We start from the raw sequence: 23284 nt of genomic DNA on the forward strand, positions 1-23284 counted from the left end.
TAAAACAGTGTTTCTAATCAATATGACATTATATTTGATATAATTCTCTGCAATGCTCTGCAATGGAGTGATTACGATGAATAATTTCATTATGAATGGCCTTGGTATAAATCACCAGCAGAAATATTAGGCTAAAAAAGACATCATAATGTAATTAGTGAAAACTCTTGAGGGGATCTATATTTCATGACAGAAAATGAAAACCATAGTGAAATGTCAAAGAGTAAAAATTACCTGGAGAATTTACATAAATCCTAAACATGTATTACTAACTAAGACGTCTGTCCAAATAATCATTTGCATTAGCTGCAAACAGAGAATAATGATGCTGAAATGCTGGACAGCAGTGATTCAAATACTCCCAGCTTACACAGAGTTCATTACATTTCGCTGATAAAGCTCCATTTGGCTCCAGCTCCTCAGTATATGCACAGAGCTGTGCAGAGGTTACACACAGCCATTCTCTTTGTGATAAAAAGAAAGCCTCTGTTTCTGTGCTTCTGCAGAAACCTACTGATGGATGGCCTCCTAGATGTCAGCAGTCTATTTCAGCAATCTTGAAACACAGCATCCCTGTTTCAGATTTCTGAACTAGATGGTGGAAAAGGCAAGTTTTGTGAATTTTATTTCTAAGCAGACCACAGCTTTTTGGAGACAACAGAGACTCTGAAGTCGACTTCATTTGGTCTTTACACATAACCAAAGGAGTTTGCTGTGGATGGGATGACATCTACTGTGAGAACCCTCAGGGGAAGTGGCCTGCAGAATTAATTACTACAGTCTTCTGAACTGTGACCAGCCAGCTGAGGAGGAAAAAGGGGTTGGCTTTCCAAAACATTTCAGCCTTCTTCAATTGGGTACATGCAATATATTGTATTGGAGTCTACATACATAAACCAACTTTTTATTTTTTAACTGGGCCACATCCAGCGTCGGTTCATGTTATTTTGAGCACAATAACTTTAACCAAAAGTAATTGGGATGTAACTGATATGTTAAATTATATAAACCAGTACACATCCATGCTACACTAATGTTTGGCCTGTTTGTGCTGTTGGCAAAAGTGAAATAAACAAATGAATAAATAAATAAATATCAATGATAAAAAAAGATTTTGCTTACATGCTAAAAATGGGTCATTTTAACCTGTTGCTAAGTGGTTGCTAGGCATGTATAATTCAAATTTTGTGGAAAATTAAATTAGTTGTTACTATCGTGAAATAAAAATGACATAATGCTTTTATAAGGTCTTATAGGTACAAAAAGGAACGAAAAAAGACTTATTTTGGCGCATTGCTAGGTGGTTACAATGCATGGTTAATTAAATTTTTGTGGCTATAAATTAGATGTTATTGTTGTAACTAAAATGATGTGGTCCTTTCATAATGTGTTACAGGTGCATAAAGCCAAAAAAAGGGTCATTTTAGTCTGTTGCTAAGTGGTTGCCAGTCAATCTGATGCTGTCATAATATATCATGCACAAATCTTTTTGGAATTCAGTTAAATATTATTGGTGTGAAATAAAACAATGTGATGCTTATAGGTGTTACAGGTGCATAAATGCTGAAAAAAGTCTTTTTAGCCCATTGGTAGGTAGTTGCTAGGAAACATGACGACATGGTAACATCTGATATAGATAAGAACCTTCAGGGGCCTAAGATTTACCTGCATGGTGTAACTGCAGTGTTATGGCAGACAAGTTTAATACTTTTTTACCACAGTGATTCTAACTGGTTTTGTGCTTTTTGAGAATCTGGGAAGTATATCTCAAAATGTGGACTCATCTGTCATCTGTCAAAAAGAAATTAGAGATATTTGGACATAATTAGATAAAGGCATAAACAAGGTCTCAGAGTAGAGTGCAATTTAAGATGGATGGTTTTTTTTTGTTTTTGTTTTTCCCCCACTCAGAATTTTGTAATTTCAACAGAAAAACCACAACCACTCACAAAAAACACTTTCTGCAGAGAACATGTGGAGCTGCTTAAAATTATATGGAAATTACAAGATTTTATAAATGCATTCACTCTGGCAAGCCAGGAATTGAATAAACACTAAACAATACAGTGGGGCATTGGCTTTCAAAGTCACATACCAATAAAAAAGAAAGCAAGAAAGAAATTAGCTACATCACTTTAGAACTGGGAATATTTTCTGATTGTCACATTACTGCAAGCAACACTTTGCCACAACTCTATGTCATTTTTTAGCAAAGATACACACTATAAACTACACAAATATACACGATTTCTTGACCCTCACACAGCAGGGCAAATAGCTGTTATCTCCCACAGTTCACCTAGCATCTTTCACAGCAATATAGTTAGTCAGAGAAGGAGCCCAGTTCTTACTTTGTGATTGTTGAAACAGCATAATATAACACAAGCAGTATGATATTCAGTCTCCTCGAGCTCAAATGCCCGTACACGAAACTAGCAATTTTGCTGCATTTCAGATTCTCCATGTCTGTCAAAAGCTGGGTCATTGATCTGCCTGACAGGAAGTGCCAGTCTATAGAGCGCTGCTCTTCGTGCTATGCTGCTGTAGAGAACATGACAGGTTGATCGTTTATGTCTCCATTTCTCTGCGTTAATTTTTATGGCCAGTCTTTTATGGCCACCCTGTGCTCTTATCAATAAAATAGGAAAAAGGTAAATGATAACCCAAGTCAAGACAAATATATCATCTAAGGTCTAATGTTATTAAATGTCAGGGGATTATTCTTCTTTTTTTAAGTTACTGTATCAAACCCTTCAGTTAGCGTGCTAGCTCGTAGATGTTAACAGGGATTTAACATATGGACTCTAACATAAGGTCATATAAAATGTTGCATGATTTAAATGCATTAAAGAGCAATTTCTTTTTTTTTCTTTTTTTTGTATTTCTAAATTGACTAGAAACTTTGCTGAGCAGAACTGCACTTGAAGACATTTCCATGTAAAAGATGTATTTTCTTGCCTGACAAAACAGAGACATCTGAATTCAGATGCCAAAAGCAAACACCAAGGGATGACTTTAAATTATGACAAAGTCAAAGGGTCTAAAGACTTGTAAATCTAACAGAGGATCAGCATAGCTTTTCTCAAATATACTTACCAGCTACCCTAGGCACAGTATTGTCTTTCAATTTTAACCTTCACCCAAAAAGCATTAGGTTGAAGGTTAAATTGTCTTTAATAATAGTAAACATAAGGAGTATACTTAATGCTTGATTGGGAGGGACATCACATGGGGGGTGGGGGTGGGGGAGTTGTCTAGCTGGCAAAAATGGATGATGTCATAGAAGCATCCACAACAGAATATCAGTAATGAACACATTATTGAGCAATTTCCTACAAAGAAGTATCCTAAGTTTAATGTCAATACCAAAAAAGTTTGCCAGGCAGAGAATGGACTATTGATGCTTTAAAATATTAGTGTCTGGAGTACTAGGAGCCCTGGGGTTGTGGTGTGTATTGAGTTTTTAAAGCTTAGTTAAAGGTGCGCTATTAAAAAAAAGGGCTACTAAAAAGCTGTATGGGGTTAGAATAACAATTTTTATTTATTTATTTTTATAACCTAAAATAAGAAATACTCATCACTTAGACACCAGAAACTTTGACCCAGAGATAGTACTTTCAGAAGATAGATACGTCATAACTTAAGAAGCAGACATACTGCAGTATTTTCATGTTATTTTATTTTATTTATATAGTGCCAGTTCAGAGTTCATCTGTACACTCATGTCATGTCATCTATACTCTTTGTACTGTATAGTAGGACCCTACAATAGAGAAATGAGATCAAAAATTCCCTATGAGTTGAGGAAAAAGAAATAAACAGAAAGAGGCGTCTGGCAGAATCTCAGGTACAGAGAAGCTCTAGTCATCTAGTCACATACCCACACCTGTTTGCTGCCCACACAGTACTGTTTTATATGGTTGGCACTTTCTCAGGAGTATTTTGGGGTTAAGTGCTTTGGTCAAAGGCACCTCAACATTGACTGCATAAAAATACAGTTTACATTTTTAGATACAACGGTAAAAATTTAGCAACGCTGTGACAATACAACTGATATCAATGGGTACCACACACAATGTGTGAGGCCGTTCGTATTGGATAAATTGCAGAGGATGGACCACATTAATATTCTGCTAGGATGCTCAGCACCATGGTGTTTGTGGTCAGCAGGGCCAAGAATTGATTAACAATTACAAACCCTGACGTTGGACTTTAATGAGTGAGATAAAAAAGAATTCTCTGTGCTAGCATTTGCTTGTCTGGTTTCTTAGACCAGTTATTTTCTCTGGTCTTATTTTATGGATTATAGTGAATATTATAATAATGGCATTTATTACTAAATTACAGGAATTCTGCTGCACGTTTGGCACCGATGATATTGTTTCTCTTTTAGATACAAGTGTACCGTGCCCCTGAGCTGTTGCAGACATTTCAGAGTGGATGAGTCTTGGCATAGTTGAGACCGTACCCTCTTATTGTGACACATAGGCTGTGGTGTCAGGAATGTGTGGGCTGCCCAACTACTATCTGCTACAGTAACAGTCATCACAGTCTGCATAAAATGAAAAAAATATTCAAATACACCGACTCTCTGTAGGCGGAAACCTAAAGCCAGGCTCTGAAAAGATAGAAAAAGGGCATTCAAGTGAACTAAAAGCTCTTTATTGTTTGGATCTTTAACTATATTCTTTGGTTCAGTATCTTGTTATTTAGGTAATACTGCTTCATAATGAATAAGCGCACCTCTGGGAACACGGAGAAATTATACGATCGTTATATAACAAGTTTTTTTTATGTGCCTGAGCAGCTGATCTGCTAGTTAAATCATCTAGTTAAATTGATTACATAAACAAACAGTAAGAGACAAATTTTAATTTAGCAAACAATATCTCAGATTTCCTAAACGGTTTATCAGTAAAGACCCTCATCCGACACACAGTCTCCTTCAAAAACCTGCATACAGCATTTGCTTTGACTATAATGAAATTATGGAGAGTGGCCGCAAACCCCACGAGAACAAGGGGTGCCCGGAGTCATGCATCTAAGTGCTGCTGGACAAACCCCATTTCCTTTCCTCATGATATTCACCATCTTGACAGGGGATGATCAAAATAACACTTATTTATTTATGCATGCTTCCAGGAATCACATGTGGGCTCAAGAAATGTATTCCTGGAAAAAAATAAATAAATAAACAGACATCATTGTGACATTGAGTTTCTGGGCACCAGTGGAATCATCTGAGAGTAGCATGCTGTAACCCAATAGCATTAGTTTCATATAATATGTTGAATATTTTGAATAGAATGAAGACAGAACGACATGACATTGACTGCTGAATATTAAATTGCACACATAAATCACTCAACCAATATCCATTGTTGACTTTGAATACACTCCAATTGCAAAATATTAAAATGCATGCTTTCAATCTTTACTTGAATAAACTTTTTTAGATAATCACTCTCTCTCTTTTGAGAAATTAGGCTTTACCCATGTTGTAATTTACATGCATTTAGTGGACATTAGCATATTATACAGCAAGTAATTAATAGTGATGTCGGTGACTTTAGCATATATTTTAAGACTATTAGGATGCATAGTTGTTAAAATTGTCCTTATTATCAGTGTTGTGCTTAGTCTGTTTTCTAGCTGTTTCCTGTGCATCTATGGCAGGCATGACAACAAACACAAGTTGTGTAGCATCAGTTCAATGGCTGCACTCATGGTAGTAAAATAAATACTCAATAACAATTTTCAATTCTGAGACTAATTCTGACTTTGTGATCACCTGGACATTCAAATTTCAAAGAGACTGTTGCTTTACAGTTAAATTCATATATTAAGACAAATAGTCAAGTAGTGCTGTCAAGAACAGAGGAACGCACCTAAAAAATGCTCGACCTGAACATAAAACTCAAAATTAACTTGGAGTTTTGCCATTTACGTTGGAGACCCAGGACCTGTGCATGTAGTCCTACATGCACGGTAGCAGATCATTTATGTCAAAGTTATTTAAGAGGCATACTGAATGGGCTTTTACTAAAGATTGCTTAAGCCTTAATTTGTTATGCCTTTAATGGCAAAAAAATATTATTTGTATATATTTATTTTTTGTTATTTTTATATTATTATTTTGCACCTTTTAGTTTCTGCATTTCTTTTAAGTCTCTTTTTATGCAGTTTTTACCCCTACACTGGGGAAGTTTGCTTGTACTACTACCAAAGACACTTCCTTTATTTTAGTCAAGGTTGCCAGACGTGGCTGCAAGCAGCTTTAATTATTCTTCACAGTTACAGACACAATATATTAACATCGTTAACTGCAACAAGAATCATCTGGTGTTTTAGATACAGTGGTGTAAAACAAACGTGAAACAAATGATTCAATGGAGTATCACTGGAGCACTAAGTGGTTACACTCCACATGATGAGAAGAGTTAACTGTGGATGGAAAATACTGTGGTGGTTAGATTTTTTAGTTTTATTATGTTACAATGTTGTGCACACTTCTGTACTTGCTGGAAAAGAAGGATAAAAAGGTAATGCCTGCAGGCATCAGTCACATATTTTTAGTATTTATTTTCTCTGCATATCATCATAAATATCATTATTTCTTTAAATATCTTGAAATCATTTTAAGGCTATGTCGCCCACTCCTATTTGGGGATGTAGACATGATCAAGACTGTTGAATTTCAAATAAGCATCAGAATGAGGTGGAAAGGTGAATCAATTCAATTCAATTTCTCAACAGTGCTATTCACAAATAGTGCCAAATCACAACAGTTATATCGTAAGGTAAAGACCCTACAATAATACAAAGAAAACAGAGAAAACCCCAACAATCAATGACCCCCTTTGAGCACTGAGTGAGTGACAGTGGGAAGGAGAAACTCCCTAAACCCAAAAACTATTCTCAAGGAAGGGCGTCATCTGCCGCCACCAGCTGGGGTCACAGATAGCACCTTAAAGCAAATGGGGTACAGCAGCAGAAGACCACACCGGGTGACAGTACTGTCAACTAAGAAAAGGACAATGAAGCTAATACCCATTAGCTCATTAAAATTGGTCAATAAAAGAAAATGCTGCCTTGTCCAATGACTCTAGATCAGAACATGAAGCCAATAGCATGAAAACCTGGATCCATCCTGCCCTGTATCAATGGATCAGGCTAATGGCGGTGGTGTAATGGTGTGGTTAATGCCATTTTGGTACACTTTGGGCCATTTATTACCAACTTAGCATCATTTAAACACCACAGCCTGCCTGAGTATTGTTGCCGACCATGTCTATCCCTTTTGGACCACAGTACATTTTCTGGTGCCTACTTTCAGCAGGACAACACATAATGTCACAAAGTTCAAGATCATCTCAAAATGGTTTCTTAAACATGACAATGAGTTCACTGTACTGTGTTGGATTGGAAGCACAACCAACAAATCTGCAGCAACTGAGTGATGTAATTATGTCAAAATGAACCAAAAACTCTGAGGATCGTTTCCAGCACCTTGTTGGCAGTTCTGAAGATAAACGGAGGTCAAGCCCAGTACTGACAAAGTGTACCTAATAAAATGTTTTTGCATAAAGTTTGAGCATATACTGTATTTGCTAAGGTTTAAGTACTACCAATAACCATTACAATCCAATATTCTTAGATATTCTTTAATCAACTTTTATACATGGAAAGTTTTGGCCCATCGATTCTTTGGAGATAAAAAGAATTCAAAGTCTTTAATCTTTAAAGATATCTATGTAATGAAAGGCATTATGTTGGATTTCTAAATAATAATAAAAATAATAACTATTTTACTAATATTGGTATTTTGATTATTATTATTATTATTTTAATGACAGTGTTGACAGGTGGCTACACTTGACAGTTCTCCACCTCTTCTACCTGTCACCATTGTCCACAGTGATAAGCTGTTGCTAACCACATGGTCTTCTGAGAGTTGGAAGGATTATTATTTCTCATTAAATTGTAACTAGAAGGAGCTGACCCCATAGAGAAGAACACCAACAGGGACAAGTAGAGAGGCAGAGTGAGGCTTGGTTCAGTAATGAGCACATCTCCTCCCACACAAAAACTCATTAAACGTGTAGTGGTCAAGAAAGTCACAATGGGACTAGGACAAGATCACATACAGCACAAGACCACCAAACAACCTTAATAATGCAGAAGCTGGCTTTGTGCTGCTGTTGAAGCTGTCAGTCTTCAGCGCAAGTAGCCATGTTTGTCTAATCCAGCAAGAGGTTTCTCCACTCCAAGGCATATTAATGAGATTTTCACATCTCGTCTCCTCTTCAGGGAGGAGAGCTAAAGAACTTGAGTAAACCCTTTCAAATTAACACGTACAGTCACAAGCCTTTGGTTTTCCTTTTCGCAGCATTTTGTTCTCTAGTGACTGACCATTAAAACAATTTTTAAAAGAAAAAAAATAAGAAAAAATAATTACCTTAAAGCATTAAGCAAAGAGGACTTACCATCAAATCTTTTATGTCTCGAAACAAAGGTGCTTCTCAGTGTGTGACTCATTTCATCAATCAGATTCTCAAAGTCTTGTTTACTCTGTTGGCCAAATCTGTCCTCCATTTCTTCGGTGCAACATGTGTTTCCCTGAAGACATACACGAAGATGTGTCCCTGCAAAAAACGACACACAAAAAGCTATATTTTTCTCTCCAAACCAAAACTTAGGCTACGTATAGGCACTGTAAACCAATGTAATGACCAAAGCTTAAACCTTTAAAGCCTGAACCATGAAATAATTGCCTGCAAATTATTATTATTATTATTATTATTATTATTATTATTTGTATTTTGTAAATATTGTTATTTTGTTTTTTTGTTTTTGTTTTTTTGAAATTTATTGCTTAAAAATGTATTGTGCAATTTAGTTAGTTGGGTTTTTTTGGGAGGAGGGTAAAAAAAAATCACATTGATGCTGTAGAAGTCTGAGAAATTCAAGAAAACACATGTATCACATATGATAAACTAGGTGTTACTAGGTTAAATAATGTTGGAGCATTTTTTTAAACTACTTTATCTTCCGATGCCATATTTTTAAAAACTCAATGACCAAAACATCATTGGCTTAGTTAAATTTTAAAAACAGGACAACTGGGAGTCTATAGCTATTTAAGGCGATATTGTTGTGATAGTGATATGTTCCAATGGTAGCACATAAATAAAAAATCATGGTGGTTGAAACAATGTTGCACTCTAACATGTTACAGCTTACCCCTAAAAATCAGATGAGGAGCTACAGTTTTTGAGGCAAAGGTGTGGTTTGAGGCCACACCTTTGCCTCAAAAACTATTAAGTAAAAAGAAGCTTTTTTGGTTACCAGAGTGACAAGTCCCATCCAATTAAAAGGACCAACAATGAGAAAAGTTTAGACTTCACATGCTCTACTGCAAAATTCCCCCTGCTTAAACATTAGTTGTTTTTTAACCTATTTAAAGGATAAACCAGTACTATTGTTACTATGTTTTTGTCATTGCTGGCGAGGTCTGACTGGTTGGTTATGGGGTTTCTCATTTGTCTGAGAGACACTAAGTGCTTTAATTGACAAGGGCTTATTAAAATTAAATCAGATACTCCATAGTTTTAAAATATTCCTTTGCACATTACATAATTGTAAAAATTCTGAGTGAAATATAACGTTAATGACCTACATCACTTCATTTCCCCAAGCAGCCATATTAAGACAGACACAGATAATAAAAGATTCAGTCTAGAACAGAACGTGTTTCATAGAAACATTCATAACTAGGATTTTTAATACTTTTAATGCCATTAGAATACCAACAAGAATGTGCTGTGTAGCCTTTACAGCTCAAACCAGATCAAGTAATACCTGCAGAAAGGTGACGACTGGGGCTGTGCCACATTATATTGTCTGTGATAATATGATATGGCACATATTCATAATATATAAGTGTCATACCATGATGTCAAATATATAGCAATACCATGCGTATATGTTCCCTATATGTTCACAACAAACAGCAAAGACCAGATATGTCTGACAGCAAGAGCTTTGTCTCAGCCTCCAACCACGATTAAGTAAAAAGGCCATTTCAGCAACTTCCATCAAAGTGCAATACTTTACAAACTATGCAGGAAAATTATTCCCATTAAAGGTGAAAACAACATTTAGCTTCACCATCATTAAACCTGGCCAAAGATACATTCCAGGGATAAAATAATCTTCTGTAAATATACCATCTCACTACTATTATGCTATAATGCTGCTATGCCGCTGCTATGCCGTTGGGGTTTTAATAAATTCCCACTTCAAATTAGGAAGTGTTTCATTAGCTTATCTGACATTAGCTCATTGGAAAAGAAGGATTGAAAAGGGTATTCATTTTGTTTGCACTTGTATCGATACAAGGGACAGCAGGTATTGTATCTATTTTATCAAATAAACTAAAATACTTGGGGAACACTACAAACAAGAGGACAACATTAGAGACACTTAGCTTGACAAAGCTACTTCCCAATTCGGAACTTTTACTTGTGTGGCTCAGTCACATCAGTAAAATTACGACAGAACCTCCTTTCATCAAAAAGACAAAAAAGAAAAGAAAAAAGAATTGGTGGCTTCTGGTGTTTGTCCAACAATGTTGTCACCATTCACATTAAAGAATATAATAATGTAAACCGGTCATGATTCAATAATGAAACATCACGACCACAGGTTATCCCAAATTTCCTTAAAAGATTGTGATATAATTTTAAGGCCCGCTCCCGCACCTAGTGAGAACAGAGTCTGACAAAGAAAGAATCAACAAAAGCTGCATTTTTCTGGTGCTTTCACAGCGTTTCACAGCCACTATTTTTGAAAGTAGATACAGTATTATTACAGTGTAATTCACTGTAGCTGCTATCACAACAGAGGCAGTTTATTTTTAAAGCATACAAATGGAGATGTAGTTACAAGCTGTATATATTGCTACACATATGATCTCAGGGTTAAGAATAAACATCCATGCTCAAGAAACCAACATTACTTTACTTAGTTTGTATGAAATAGCCACACAAGGAACAAAATGGTATAGTGTGAAGAGAAACTATCTACAGAAGAATTCACTTTTAAGTGTTTCATTGGTTTCACCATGGGTGTGTGTTTATTTGTGGGCATGTATTTGCTAAAGCAAGGAGTAGCTTTTTAACCTCCCAGAACTCAGCTCCCACGTAAAATATAACCACCACGCTGAATATTTCACTTCCATGTAATTATTATATCAGCAACTGAATTGCTCCATTTTAAGATAATTTTATTTTATGGTACTGATAAAAAAAAGAACACGATGTGAACATGTTGTGAAAACAACAGAACAGCACAGATAAATGCCAGAATGTAAATATTTGAACACAGTATAATCAAACAACAGTCTAAGAGCTGCAAGGAAAGAGACTTATGCAATCACTTACTTGTGAAATTCATTCTTAGCATTGCATGCCTCACTCACTTTACTTGTTTCATTCAGTTGTCAGGCCTGTATTGACTAAATAGCAGGTGATATCAACAAACAAACAAAAACATGGATCAAAAGTCTTCATTACTACACAACATTGTTAAAAAGAACCTGCAAGATAGATGTTAATAGCATCATACAACCGAGTCCTGTGTTTCCAGTGCAGCCTTCTTATCAAGATATGTCAAGAAGAGGGAAAAAATACATCTTGACACGACAACCCTACTGTGTGCTCCAGCAGTCTCAACAGAGTGAAACATCACTTAAAAATAAACCTGTCGTACATCAACATATGGGAAGGAGCTTTCAAGGGACTTCACCACTCAGCAAAGTGCCATGACCTTCCTAGTCAAGGTTAAAACAGCCCTGTAGCTTCACAGATAATCTATCTACAGGAGCACAGACCACACACACATTAGCCACACAAAGGATGGAGTATGGGCCAGACAGTTCTTTTACAACAGAAAAAAAACCCACTCTTGTGTGATGTAAAGATGCGTCATTATTTTTTAAGATACGTTGTCAACAGCATCAAAATACTTAAACCATCAGCTCGATTTCCACATTAAATTTACCAATACAGCAGTTTTTTTTTCTCCATTCCTTCCCCAAATCAAATAAAAGGGCCAGTTAGCAGAACACAGCTATCACTGTGAACACAAATACCAGAGATTATTGTAAGAATTCAGTTCCAGTGCCTAGTGGTTAGATTTTCATTTGAGCCCATTATCCATTTTATATCTGCAAACTCAAAAAGTTTTAGGCACTGCAGCTAAAATGAGGATGCTTTCCAAAATAATATACAAAATACTGTTTCTTTTTTAAATCAACTTTATTCCATCTGCAGTGAACAAAACAGGATAAAATAAAAATTTCAGCATCACAAGATCTTTACAAAGAAAGATGTCCCCTTCACATAGTTGATTGACATTGTAATTGGATTTCACTATGCTCTGCTGCACTTTTAAAATCTGTGTTTAAAGAAAAAAAAGGTGTTAACTTAATATCTTGTTAGATTCTAGCAGATGTGTTGGTCTCTGGTTAGAAAAATCCAATCCTGTCCTCAGCTGAAATCATTACAGTAGATGTGAGTTGACAGTTCTGTCTTTCAGACAGTGGCATGTACAGTAAACTTACTGCAATATTACTTTGAATGGTAATTTGCATTAATGTGTGAAAAATCACTCAGCTTTTTTCAAATAGCTGAGCTCCTCTTGCAGTCACAACCATTTCTCCAAGACACACTACAAATGAATAAATGTTACGAAGTAACTGTTATTGGGAAAATATTTTTTTTCTTTGTCACCCATCAAAATCAGATCAGTCAGAAACTTATATCATGCATGCCAGTGACTCTTATGTCGTGTTACAGATGAGGCGTGTGCTGGTCTGCAGTCTGCTGCGAGACATTAATTGACTAAATGAAGCAAATTTTATCCAGTTAAAATGTTAATGGGAAATTACATTGTATTGCATTTTATATTAGCCTTTCTATTCACATTATGATAACAGAACTTGATGTTATATTTACTGCATTACAGGAACTGAAATTTGAAATAAAACATTTAGGTTTTGTTCTCTTTTGAGTTTTCTGTGCCAACCTTTGCCCCGTGTTTCTGTTACACTGTGTACAACTGCGTCATTTACTTTGTGCTGCTAACATAACAGACTTTTGAATCTTGAGGTACTACTTGCTGTCCTTTCAGTTTCACTTGTAAATGCATTTTAAGGCATACTTCCCTTATTTCACTTTAGGTGACACAAAATAACCTACTTAAAACTGCTTGCATTAACTATGGATTATAAAAAATTAAGTATTTATAAAACCTCTATTAACACATTTACACAATTAAGCATACTTTAACCAATACATATTTATAAATGTAAAATAGTGTCATTAAACATGTTCTATGTGAACTTATAAATCAAGACTGAAACATTCTTATCTGTGTTTATGAATTACATGCTAATGTCTATTAATATAGGATTTATCCTTTATAAGTGATGAATTAACACTTTACTAATGTAAATGTTTACTAATATTATATGGTGTTACTAGTATGAGGTGGTGAGGTGGAAGCCACTCACTGACTTCGTGTTGTTATATTTTGTGTTAAATCTATGGTTCTCCGAGTCCCTCACACACACATACAGAAACATGCAGAAACTTGCCATTAAATTCATTTTTGTAACATCGCTGTCCTTCAGATTTAGATGTGTGCTGTAATGGAGTTTCAGCTTCTTTGTCCGCTTTTCTATCAATCCTTGTCCCTTATTTCACAGAGAAAAATAGAATATTATTGTGACCCATGAGGGCTGTTTTTGGAAACAGTTGTGAAAATGAAAATGTTCTTCCAGTAAACATGTTAGCACAGCTTCGGGGGGGTGGGGGTGGGGGTGGGGGTGGGGGGGGGGTTGGGGCGGTTTGTTTACTTTTGGCTGGTAAGGTAACAAGTATGAATTCCAATAAAGCTGTGTACAATTTTGAAGAAGCCATACTTTAGCAGCTGAAGGAGAATTATTTCCCTCTAATAGCCAAAGCTGGTCTTTGGCAAGTCAGTTAATATTAAGTGGACAGGGTGGGTGAACCAAAGAGGCTTGTCCCTGACTAACCTCGTTGTACAAGCTCAACACCTATCCTCTGTTTTTCTGGGGCTAACGGGAGGATGCAGTACTTCACTTTGCATCTAGCCATGGGACCAGACTGTATTTAACATGCAGACAAGAAGAACAATTGTTGCTAATTAACAAGAAGCAGATCCTAATCACACGGACATAAGAACAGCAGAAAATACAAGACATACATACAGTGCCATGAAAAAGTATTTCCCCATTCCTGATTTCTCACTTCTATGCATATTTATTTTAGTTTAAGACTCCAGTGAACCACGCTGAGAGCCATTATACACAAATGGAGAATATTTGGAACAGTTGTGGCTCGCCTACAGAAATCACTCCAATTAATACAAGAGCGCAATGGCAACTCATCCAGGAGATAACAAAAAAAAACTCAAACACCACCCAAGGGAATGCAGGCCTCACTTATCTTACTTAAGGTCAGCATCCCCCCCAACCCCAATTTGTATTCTATTTTTATCCTATTGTATATTTTATTCTATTTTATTCTACTGTATATAGTATTCTATTTTTATTCTATTCTGTACAGTTGTGTACTGTATTTATTCTTATTTTATTTTATTCTAATTGTCCTTCATAACTTTTGCACTGTCCACTTCCTGCTGTGACACAACAAATTTCCCACGTGTGGGACTAATAAAGGTCATCTTATCTTATCTTATCTTAACCCCTCCCCCAAACGGCTCATCTCACATTTCCCAAAAAACATCTCCAGGACTTTTGGAGAAATATTCTGAGACTAATGAGACAAGTGAGACAATGACAAAGGTTGAACTTTTTGGAAGGTTTGAGTCTCGTTACACCATATAAAAAGGCATAAAACTAACACAGTATTTCATTAAAAGAACATCACACCAGCAGTCGAACATGTTGGTGGTAGTGTGATGGTCTGGGGCTGCTTTGGTGTTTCGAGACCTGGACGACCAGACCGAATTGATGAATCCATGAATTCTGCTTTCTACCAGAAAAACCCATAGGAGAATGTCCCACCACCAATTTCTAACCTGAAGCTCAAGCACACTCTAGCTATGTGGCAGGACAATGATTGAACATGGCAGTAAGTCCACCTCTGAATGGCTAAATAAATAAAATAAAATAATAATTTAAGTTTTTGGAGTGGACTAGTCAAAGTCCAGTATCAAACAAGATTGTGTTGCTTTGGTATAACCTTAAAAAGGCTGTTTATTCTCAAAAACCCTCCAATATGGCAAAGATAGTGCACCAAAATTCCTCCACACTGATGTGAAAGACTCATTGTCAGCTATTGCAAATGCTTGATTGATTATTAGGTTTAGGGGAGGAGTACTGAATTTACATAGGTAAGTTTGAATTGTTTTTAGTCCTTAAAGATGTAATCATCAAAAATGGCATTTTGTATTTATTCAGGTTATCTTTGTCTAATATTAAAATCCACTTGATGATCTGAGACATTTAAGATGAACAAATACTGAAAAAGTAAGTTATCAGAAAGGGGGCAAATCTTTTTCACAGCACTGTACATGGCTGTCAGTTGTGCTGCGCCACGCATCAAACCTGGTAAAAATATACAGCTGAGTTATAATGAGATAGGTTTATTCATGCACACAGATTTATTAACACCTACTCAAGCTGTCATCATAAGTCATAATTATATCATGTCACTCAGTGTCTGTAATCAAATGGGGTGTCAGTCAATTTAGCTACCTTATTATCAGTGCTAATGAAGCTCTATGAAGATATTCAAATTCTACATTCGTCCTGCTGAGATGGGTTTCCATTTTACAAAACTTCTCTGCCAGGCACGTACAACATGTTTATGATATATTTTGCAGTCTTTAGCAGGTTTAATGTGTGATAATCCTACATGACAGAAGTGCAGTTGTTTATCTAAATCTGTTTTACATATTTGCACGTTGTATGCTTACTTACTTTCTACTGGTAAGCAAAGCGATACCTTAAGGCACCTGTTGTCCTTGTTTACTGTTCAGAACACCTCCACAGGTGCCTGTCAAAACCCATCATTGCTGCTCAAGTCACACCTACGTATGTAGTGTTCAGATCAAAAATCCAAAATGATTCCCCATGCAATGACTAGTGATGCAGCAAATTATCATTTTAATACATTACTCTTCATACTGAAGATCTGTTTCAACTCACTTCAACCTTGTACCAAATATAGCTCACTAGCATATCACACAATTAAACTTTGCCTGCAAATATTTAGGGTTTTTTTCCTTGTACAAACATATACAATGACATTGTTTACTTCCTTTATAACTTGTTTAAGAAGGGCACAGGCAAGAGAAGATATAAAGAAGATGCAATTATCACACAATTACACTTTGACGTGGCTTTAAGCAAAACAAGAGCATGCTTTAAGAAAGGTTAGACATCACAAACTGAAATGCCGCAATTCAATGTATGACTCATGTTGTTTTAAAGTGTCTAAGTTCCCGTTATACAAGCAAAGGTAGGCCAACTCTCTGAAGTATTCCTTAGTGTACCTGGCCAAAGAGACCCAGAGCATATGTGCTCTGCCATCTGCTGTGTCCCATGGTTCCCCCTGACAAACTTTTAATGGATTCACACTCAAAGACACGCTCAGCCCTAATGAGATCAGGAATGCTTGTGTCACTGCAACTTCTTCTTCTTTGTCAAATCAAAACATCCAACAGGAATTAAGAGTTAAAACAAGTTTGAATTTCTGGCAAGTTATCTTTAAATGTTTAGTTCTTTTAAAACAATTGTTGCTAACATAAAATCCTATATGATATTTGCTATTCCCCCATGTTAAGCAAGTTATTTAAAAAAAAAAAAAAAAGAGTTAATATACTTCGTTATTGCAGATACAGGACACAGCAGCTAATCTGGCTCACAGTCCATCATAATTCACAGGTTAGTTTAATGACTGAAATACAGAGAGAAGCAATACATATTCTTGTCATTTATTGGATGTTTTGCAAAGTGTGAATTAAAATCCACTGAGAAGTTAAGGAGGCTTATATATCCACTGCAAATTAATCTTGTTCATCAATGAAACTGCTTGAGTTCACGAGTATATGATCAGTAGCAGCCACAGCCATTAGACAAATGAAATTCTGTATGTCACACCATTGACCAGATGATAGCATAATAGTGAAATGACGTCCACATTTCAGATGTGGGACCAACAAAGTGGTGACGATCATGACCAGTAAGATAATGATCATCTCCATCTAACAGAATACAAGTGATATGCAGCATATGTGGCAGAGCAAAATCACATTGATTCCATCATTTGGTATTTAACAAAGTTTTTCATCATTTTGTGCAAAATTTATCAACACTGAGAATCCTATGTTAACAATTTTGCCAAACAATTAAATATTGTTTAATACACCAGAAATTATATTTTGTAAAACTGCAAATTGTGGCCATGAGTTTATGTTAAAAAAAACAAAACAGTTATGGTGAAAAGGCTTTTGGTGAACATTGCTTGCAAGATTAGCTGAAATCTGACCAATGCTCTGAGAGTAACGATTTTTATGAAAACAGAAAAAATGTCAGTAAAACAACAAATATGACCTCGATCACCATTTGGGTAAAAACCCATTAGGTGATCATTGTGTGAAAGTTTGATTAAATTCTGGCCAATACAACCCACCATGGCATAAGACAAATGGAATAAAGCAAATTCTTTTCAATTTCATAAATTTCTGCTCCACTTACTGTGATCTGCCATTTCTTTAGGTGGTTTAATCCAAGCAAAAATCCATCCAAGACTGGAAGAGCTGTCAACCATTCAATTCTGCACTAAAATATTGAAGACATTTTAAATCCCAAATCTCTCCTAATCTAAATAAACTGCTTCTTCACACCTTCGAGCCTAAGCAATTCTGTTTTATCTGAGATATCTTTTTGCAAATTTAGACCAAAGATTTTGACTGCCTATGTGGTCATTTTTTATTACAATTATATTAAGTGCAAAGTACAAACTCAATGCACAAGATGCTGCAAATGAATAACCCTGATTACTGTGATGTCTCAGGAGGTATGAATCAACAATGAGTTAAAAAAAAAGAATAAAAAGAAAAAAGTAAGTGAGTAGGTGGATAACATATAAATAAATGAATGTGATATGTTATCTTCTTGTCTCATGAGCATCATATATGGAAGAGATATGTTGTAAGGGGCTCATTAGATGTGATCCCAACCAAATCTAGTTAGCTCACTTGTTTCACCTTCTTATTAAAAGTAAATCAATAGGTTAGACTTAAAGGTTGCTGTAAATCACCATTCTAACAATGAAGCAGAAACCAAATGCCTGTTACACTCAAACTATGTATGTTAAGTGCCTTGGATGTCTGAAAGAATAGGACATTAGCTAAATGTCAGCAAATGTTAGCTGATGGCCTATGCTTCTAGACACCCAAGGCATGCATACTGGTAATTTCAATGTAATATGCATTCTGCTTCATCCCACTTTCTCTACAGCACACCGAAACAGGCCCCTTAACCAATGGGTAATCAGACTTTGACAAGACAAGATCATATCGTCAGGAACTATATAACAAGAGATATTCATTGAATATGAACATCATCATGGATCTTTAAATCGCTGTATTCCACACACCTTCACACTTTTAATAACATCTCTAGAGGGTTTTGTGTACAGAATAGCCAAGTTTCTTGCTCAAGTTGGAACTTGCATCAATCAAAAATTGAATGAAATTATTCCTATCACATTTTGGGTCATGTCAGAAGTTATTATGAAAGGCATGTTCATGTTTTAAATAACTGGGGGATGCTGATACAGAGGGGTATATGTCCTTGGGTGAATGAGGACAGGTTCAAGAGGAAATGAATTCTCACTGACATAAAACAGTCTACAATAAAAGCAGCACAGTACAATGGTATGATGGTATTCTTCATCCTCAGGAGAGTCAGCGTGAAGGGAAAAAGGACAGGAATAAAGATGTTGGAGCGGTTTCATACTCCTAGCAAATGTGTCAGTATATATATATTTTTTTTTGAATATGTCAAACTATTCCTCTGCAACATGCCATGTGCAAGGCTGCGTGCATGATAAAACAGCCAAACGTTGACTCAAAGGTATAGCTTTTCATATTGAAATGTTTTTAAATGTACTATAAAAAATATTTTTCAGGAAAGAAATATAAAAATATAAGAGGAGTGGAGAAAAAACAACCTGTTTTTTTAAGGCTTTGGAAAACTTGTGAAGAGATGGGTTTTCCACATTTATATAAATATTTTTTTCTAACAGATTGTTTGTGAAACTGGGCTATAACCTATAACATTTTAACATAAAACTCGTGCTCATCTGGTTTCTGGGAAGATTGGAGATGACTACAGTTTCAGATTAACAATTGAACTGTTGCCTACTAGATTTTTTTCAGTAAATTTTAGTGAATGAAGCAAAAGTGCCTCCAGCTTTTTAGACATGAGAGTTTCTCAAATATAATTTAAAACTGTACCCACTTTTCAGTGGGGAATGTAGTGTGCATTTTTTAACCACTTTATGACATTTTACAAAATGATAATAATTTTAAAAAACAAAAAAACCACAAGCTTTAATAAGGAAATTCGATACAAGTAAATCATGACAAGGACTAGACTCATCCTTACAAAAATCTTTGACAAGAATACATATATTACTATACATCTGCAATAAAAAAAATATGTTTGACCTTGAGGGTAATAGCTGGGGGATATTTATGTGCCATATACCCTTCAGCAAAGTACACCAATATCATTACAGTTAAGATTAATGTATGGATTTCCCTAATACCGTGTACAGCACATTTAGGAATGACAAGTGCAGCATAATCAGCATATGTAGCACTATGTCTAGCTTTGACATTTATTGAGAAGTGCATAATAAAAAGCCTAGTGGAGGCCTGAGGAATCCAGTGTGGATATTCGATCTATGCATGCCTAGAAGCCCCTGAGAATGAGAAGTGAGGAGGCAAGCCTCTCTCGTCTGCATCAGTTTGCTAAGTGGAGCATGGCACACAAACACACTACAGGTAGCAGCTGGTGGCTGTTTAGAGACCCTCAAGGCCCTGAGACCTGCACTGATCGTTACCTTTCACTCAGTTTACAGTTTAGAATACAGGCACCGGTCATTATACCTTGTTACAGTGTAAGTGTCCTCTAGCCAGTGGCCTGGTTACCTGAGAGGGAAAGGACACAGCTCTGCTGCACAAATACATAGCTTCCATTGGTGGCTGGCTACACACCACACTGAACTATCCTCAAGAGCAGTGTAAAGGCAAGTATAGACTCCAGTTACGCATCATGTCTAGTCAGACGCTGTCAACAAGACAGAAGCGACAGAAGTTGCTAAAGATAGATCCAACAGCAGCAACAAGGCATTCGAGTTAGCTTTGTTTCATGATGGCTAAGTTTTGACAGTTAGATGTGATGTTGGGAAAAAGTATTGGCTATACGCCACAGTCCAACGCCAGAATTTTGATACTAATGTCAGTGAAAAACACACTGATCCAGAGGATTGTTTTCAGAAAGTGATCTGTGAATGTCTTAAAAAAAGAGACAATGAAATATTGTCAACTACAGGAAACAGTGTAAACAGCTCTCCAAAATGGTAGTCTATAATGGTCAAAAAGAAGAAAAAAAACAGCATGAGTGACAAGCGAAAATGTGTTTATGCCAGTTTCTTAAAACAGAAATGAAAAGGCTCTTTCATTGTGGCTCCAGGTTAGAATTTAATTGGACAGTTGTTGACAGGAACTAATAGATCAAAATAACATCCATTCATTTCTTGCAGGAGAACTCATTTGTCCACATTTCAAATGATTCTGAAACCATTAAATAATGATTGCAATGCCATTTCACAAGAATCTGTGTATTGTTTTTCACATATTTATTTCAAATAAGTTTAGAAAATGTTAATTCCCCGAGGCAGCAGCATATTCCTTTAGTAATGCATACGACAACAGCTGTGTGTCAGCAATATAAACCAGGCATGCCAGCCTTACAGCATTTGGACAAGCTTCAATAACCCAGTACATTTTACTAAAACTACATTTTTGCAACAACAAAAAAAAAAAAGCAAATGGAAAAAAAACGAACAGGTTTCTGCTACATAGTAATAAAAAGTGACATGTACCTGGAAATATCTCAATTATTTACTTATTCAAATAATATGGACTGTGAATTTGTCAAACAAACAGCATTGTTAATAACTGCCACCTGAACCCCGTTTGGTTTTTAAATGTGTAGGGTGTATTAAAATTTCAACAACTGGAGTTATGAGCAGCAGAAAGTTGGACATAAACCCTGCTGGAGGCCACAAACAAAATAAACAGAAAGTTTGGGTCACAAACAGGATTAGGGTTTAGAAATATTATCCAAAGAGTACTTTTGGTGTTAAAAAAAATATCAGTAACCCTGAAGACATCAGTTCCCCTCCTTCCTGAAGAAACACAAACACATCAAAATTCATCAAAATCTGAGAGGAGTGCATTGTTGCATAAACTGTAGGTTCCAGACAGGCAGAATAAAATAACTTGGTCTTGGACTGCTGGTCAGATACAATAAACTCAGTGCATGGCTTTATGAGGGTGATTGTGCAAGCAGCCCTCTTGAATAGTGCATATGAAGAAAAAAAATGGCTTGCACACAACTAAATAAATATTGTGTATATCAGATGATGATGGTGCTAAAACAAAGACTATATGCATGAAAACAAAACTGTTCAATAAAAAATGCAGTACCAATTTAAATCCAAATAGTTCCATTTAAATAAGCAATACACAAATAGATAAACTCACACAAGCACAAACAAACAATCCTTATCAATTTTACAAGACATAAGCTACAAGAACACTCAACAAAAGCATATACAGAAATGTGCTATAAATACTCACAAGACAAGCAAACAGAGAAACATGTGACAAGAAGCACAGACACCAAAGGATTTTTTTTCAATGGGACACCTGGTTGGGACTTGCTTGTGCACATGCAAGAAACAAGTCTTTCTGCCAGAAGTTCCTTCTCATATCCGACTGAAATGATTTATGAAATTTAGGCAAACCTGTGAAAGTATCTGTTTAACTAATAAAATAGTATTGCCCTAAATTCAACTAAGTTAGCTCTTGGAGAATAAAATTGAGAACAAAAATCAGTCCATCAAGTTTCTTAGTATAAATGCATTGGGGGATGCATCAGGAAGGACATCCAGTGTAAAAATCTGCGAAATCAAATATGCAGAGTTGCCCAGTGTGGCAACCCCTTGTGAATAAGGAAGCAGCTGAAAGTAGCTTCTTAATGGCTTATCCAAATTCATTTTGTGGAGGGGCTGAAACTTATCCCAGCTGTCATGGGACAAGCGACAGTATGCAACCTGGACAGCACACACGTCTAGTCCATGATGGTAAACTAAAACAACCAAGGTTAAAATCGATAGGTCAGTGTTGATTTATGAGTGATCATTCCAGGTTAGATTGGGGCCTCATAATGGAGAGACTCCACCTGTCAGTTAGCTTGGAAACAACTTAATGTGTCTCTGGAAGAGCTGAAGGAAGTGGCTGAAAGTTCTGGGTGACTCTGTTTAGGCTACTGCTCTCACAGTCTGGACCCAAATAAGCAACAGAAATGGATGGATGGATGGATGGATGGGGACACAAACCCTTTTAAATAAAAGTCCTTTTTTGACCACAGCAACCTCAGCCTCATAACTGGTATGGTCATCTGACATTTCTGAGTATTTCTCCTAGAAATCTTTTCCGGCAGAAAATGTTGAAGTAATTTTTTGCGCTACTTGCGGTTCTTCAGTGGTTTATGAATTTTGAAGTTGCTGTTGAAAATGAGCGGTAACATTTTTAGTCTACTGAAACATTGCTCATCACTTTTTTTGCCTCCCCGATGAGCGATCCTTTGCCATCTTTGTAACTTTCAGCACATTTGTGTAACCAATTGAGTTGCACTTGAAGTACGTTTTGTCTGTTTTAAGTGTTAAGCTTATAAAGTATTAAAACTTATGTATAAGGCTAACACTTAAAAAACCCCAAAAAAACCTAAAACTGTGTGTTAATCCACTTAAGGGCCAGGAGTTCGTACTTTTGTGCATTCTGCATAAAAAACTTTTAGAAATTTCCATTTCTTAAATTTATTTTGTTGTACTTTGATTCTGGTGGTGTTATGCTTTTAGTGTTGCAA

The 23284-nt window shown here is 36.0% G+C and overlaps 1 protein-coding gene across 2 annotated transcripts in view; it reads right to left on the bottom strand.

The window, feature by feature from the left end:
* Positions 1 to 23284, bottom strand: part of gpc6b (glypican 6b) — a 78837-nt gene that overhangs the window by 50918 nt on the left and 4635 nt on the right. For both annotated transcript variants that reach the window (XM_063498153.1, XM_063498152.1), the window contains exon 2: positions 8487 to 8645. In XM_063498153.1, coding sequence (XP_063354223.1) covers positions 8487 to 8645 — 159 coding nt within the window. The remainder of the gene's footprint in view (positions 1 to 8486; positions 8646 to 23284) is intronic.

Source organism: Pelmatolapia mariae, linkage group LG16_19 (assembly GCF_036321145.2).
Source record: "Pelmatolapia mariae isolate MD_Pm_ZW linkage group LG16_19, Pm_UMD_F_2, whole genome shotgun sequence".
NCBI classification, from domain to species: Eukaryota; Metazoa; Chordata; class Actinopteri; order Cichliformes; family Cichlidae; genus Pelmatolapia; species Pelmatolapia mariae.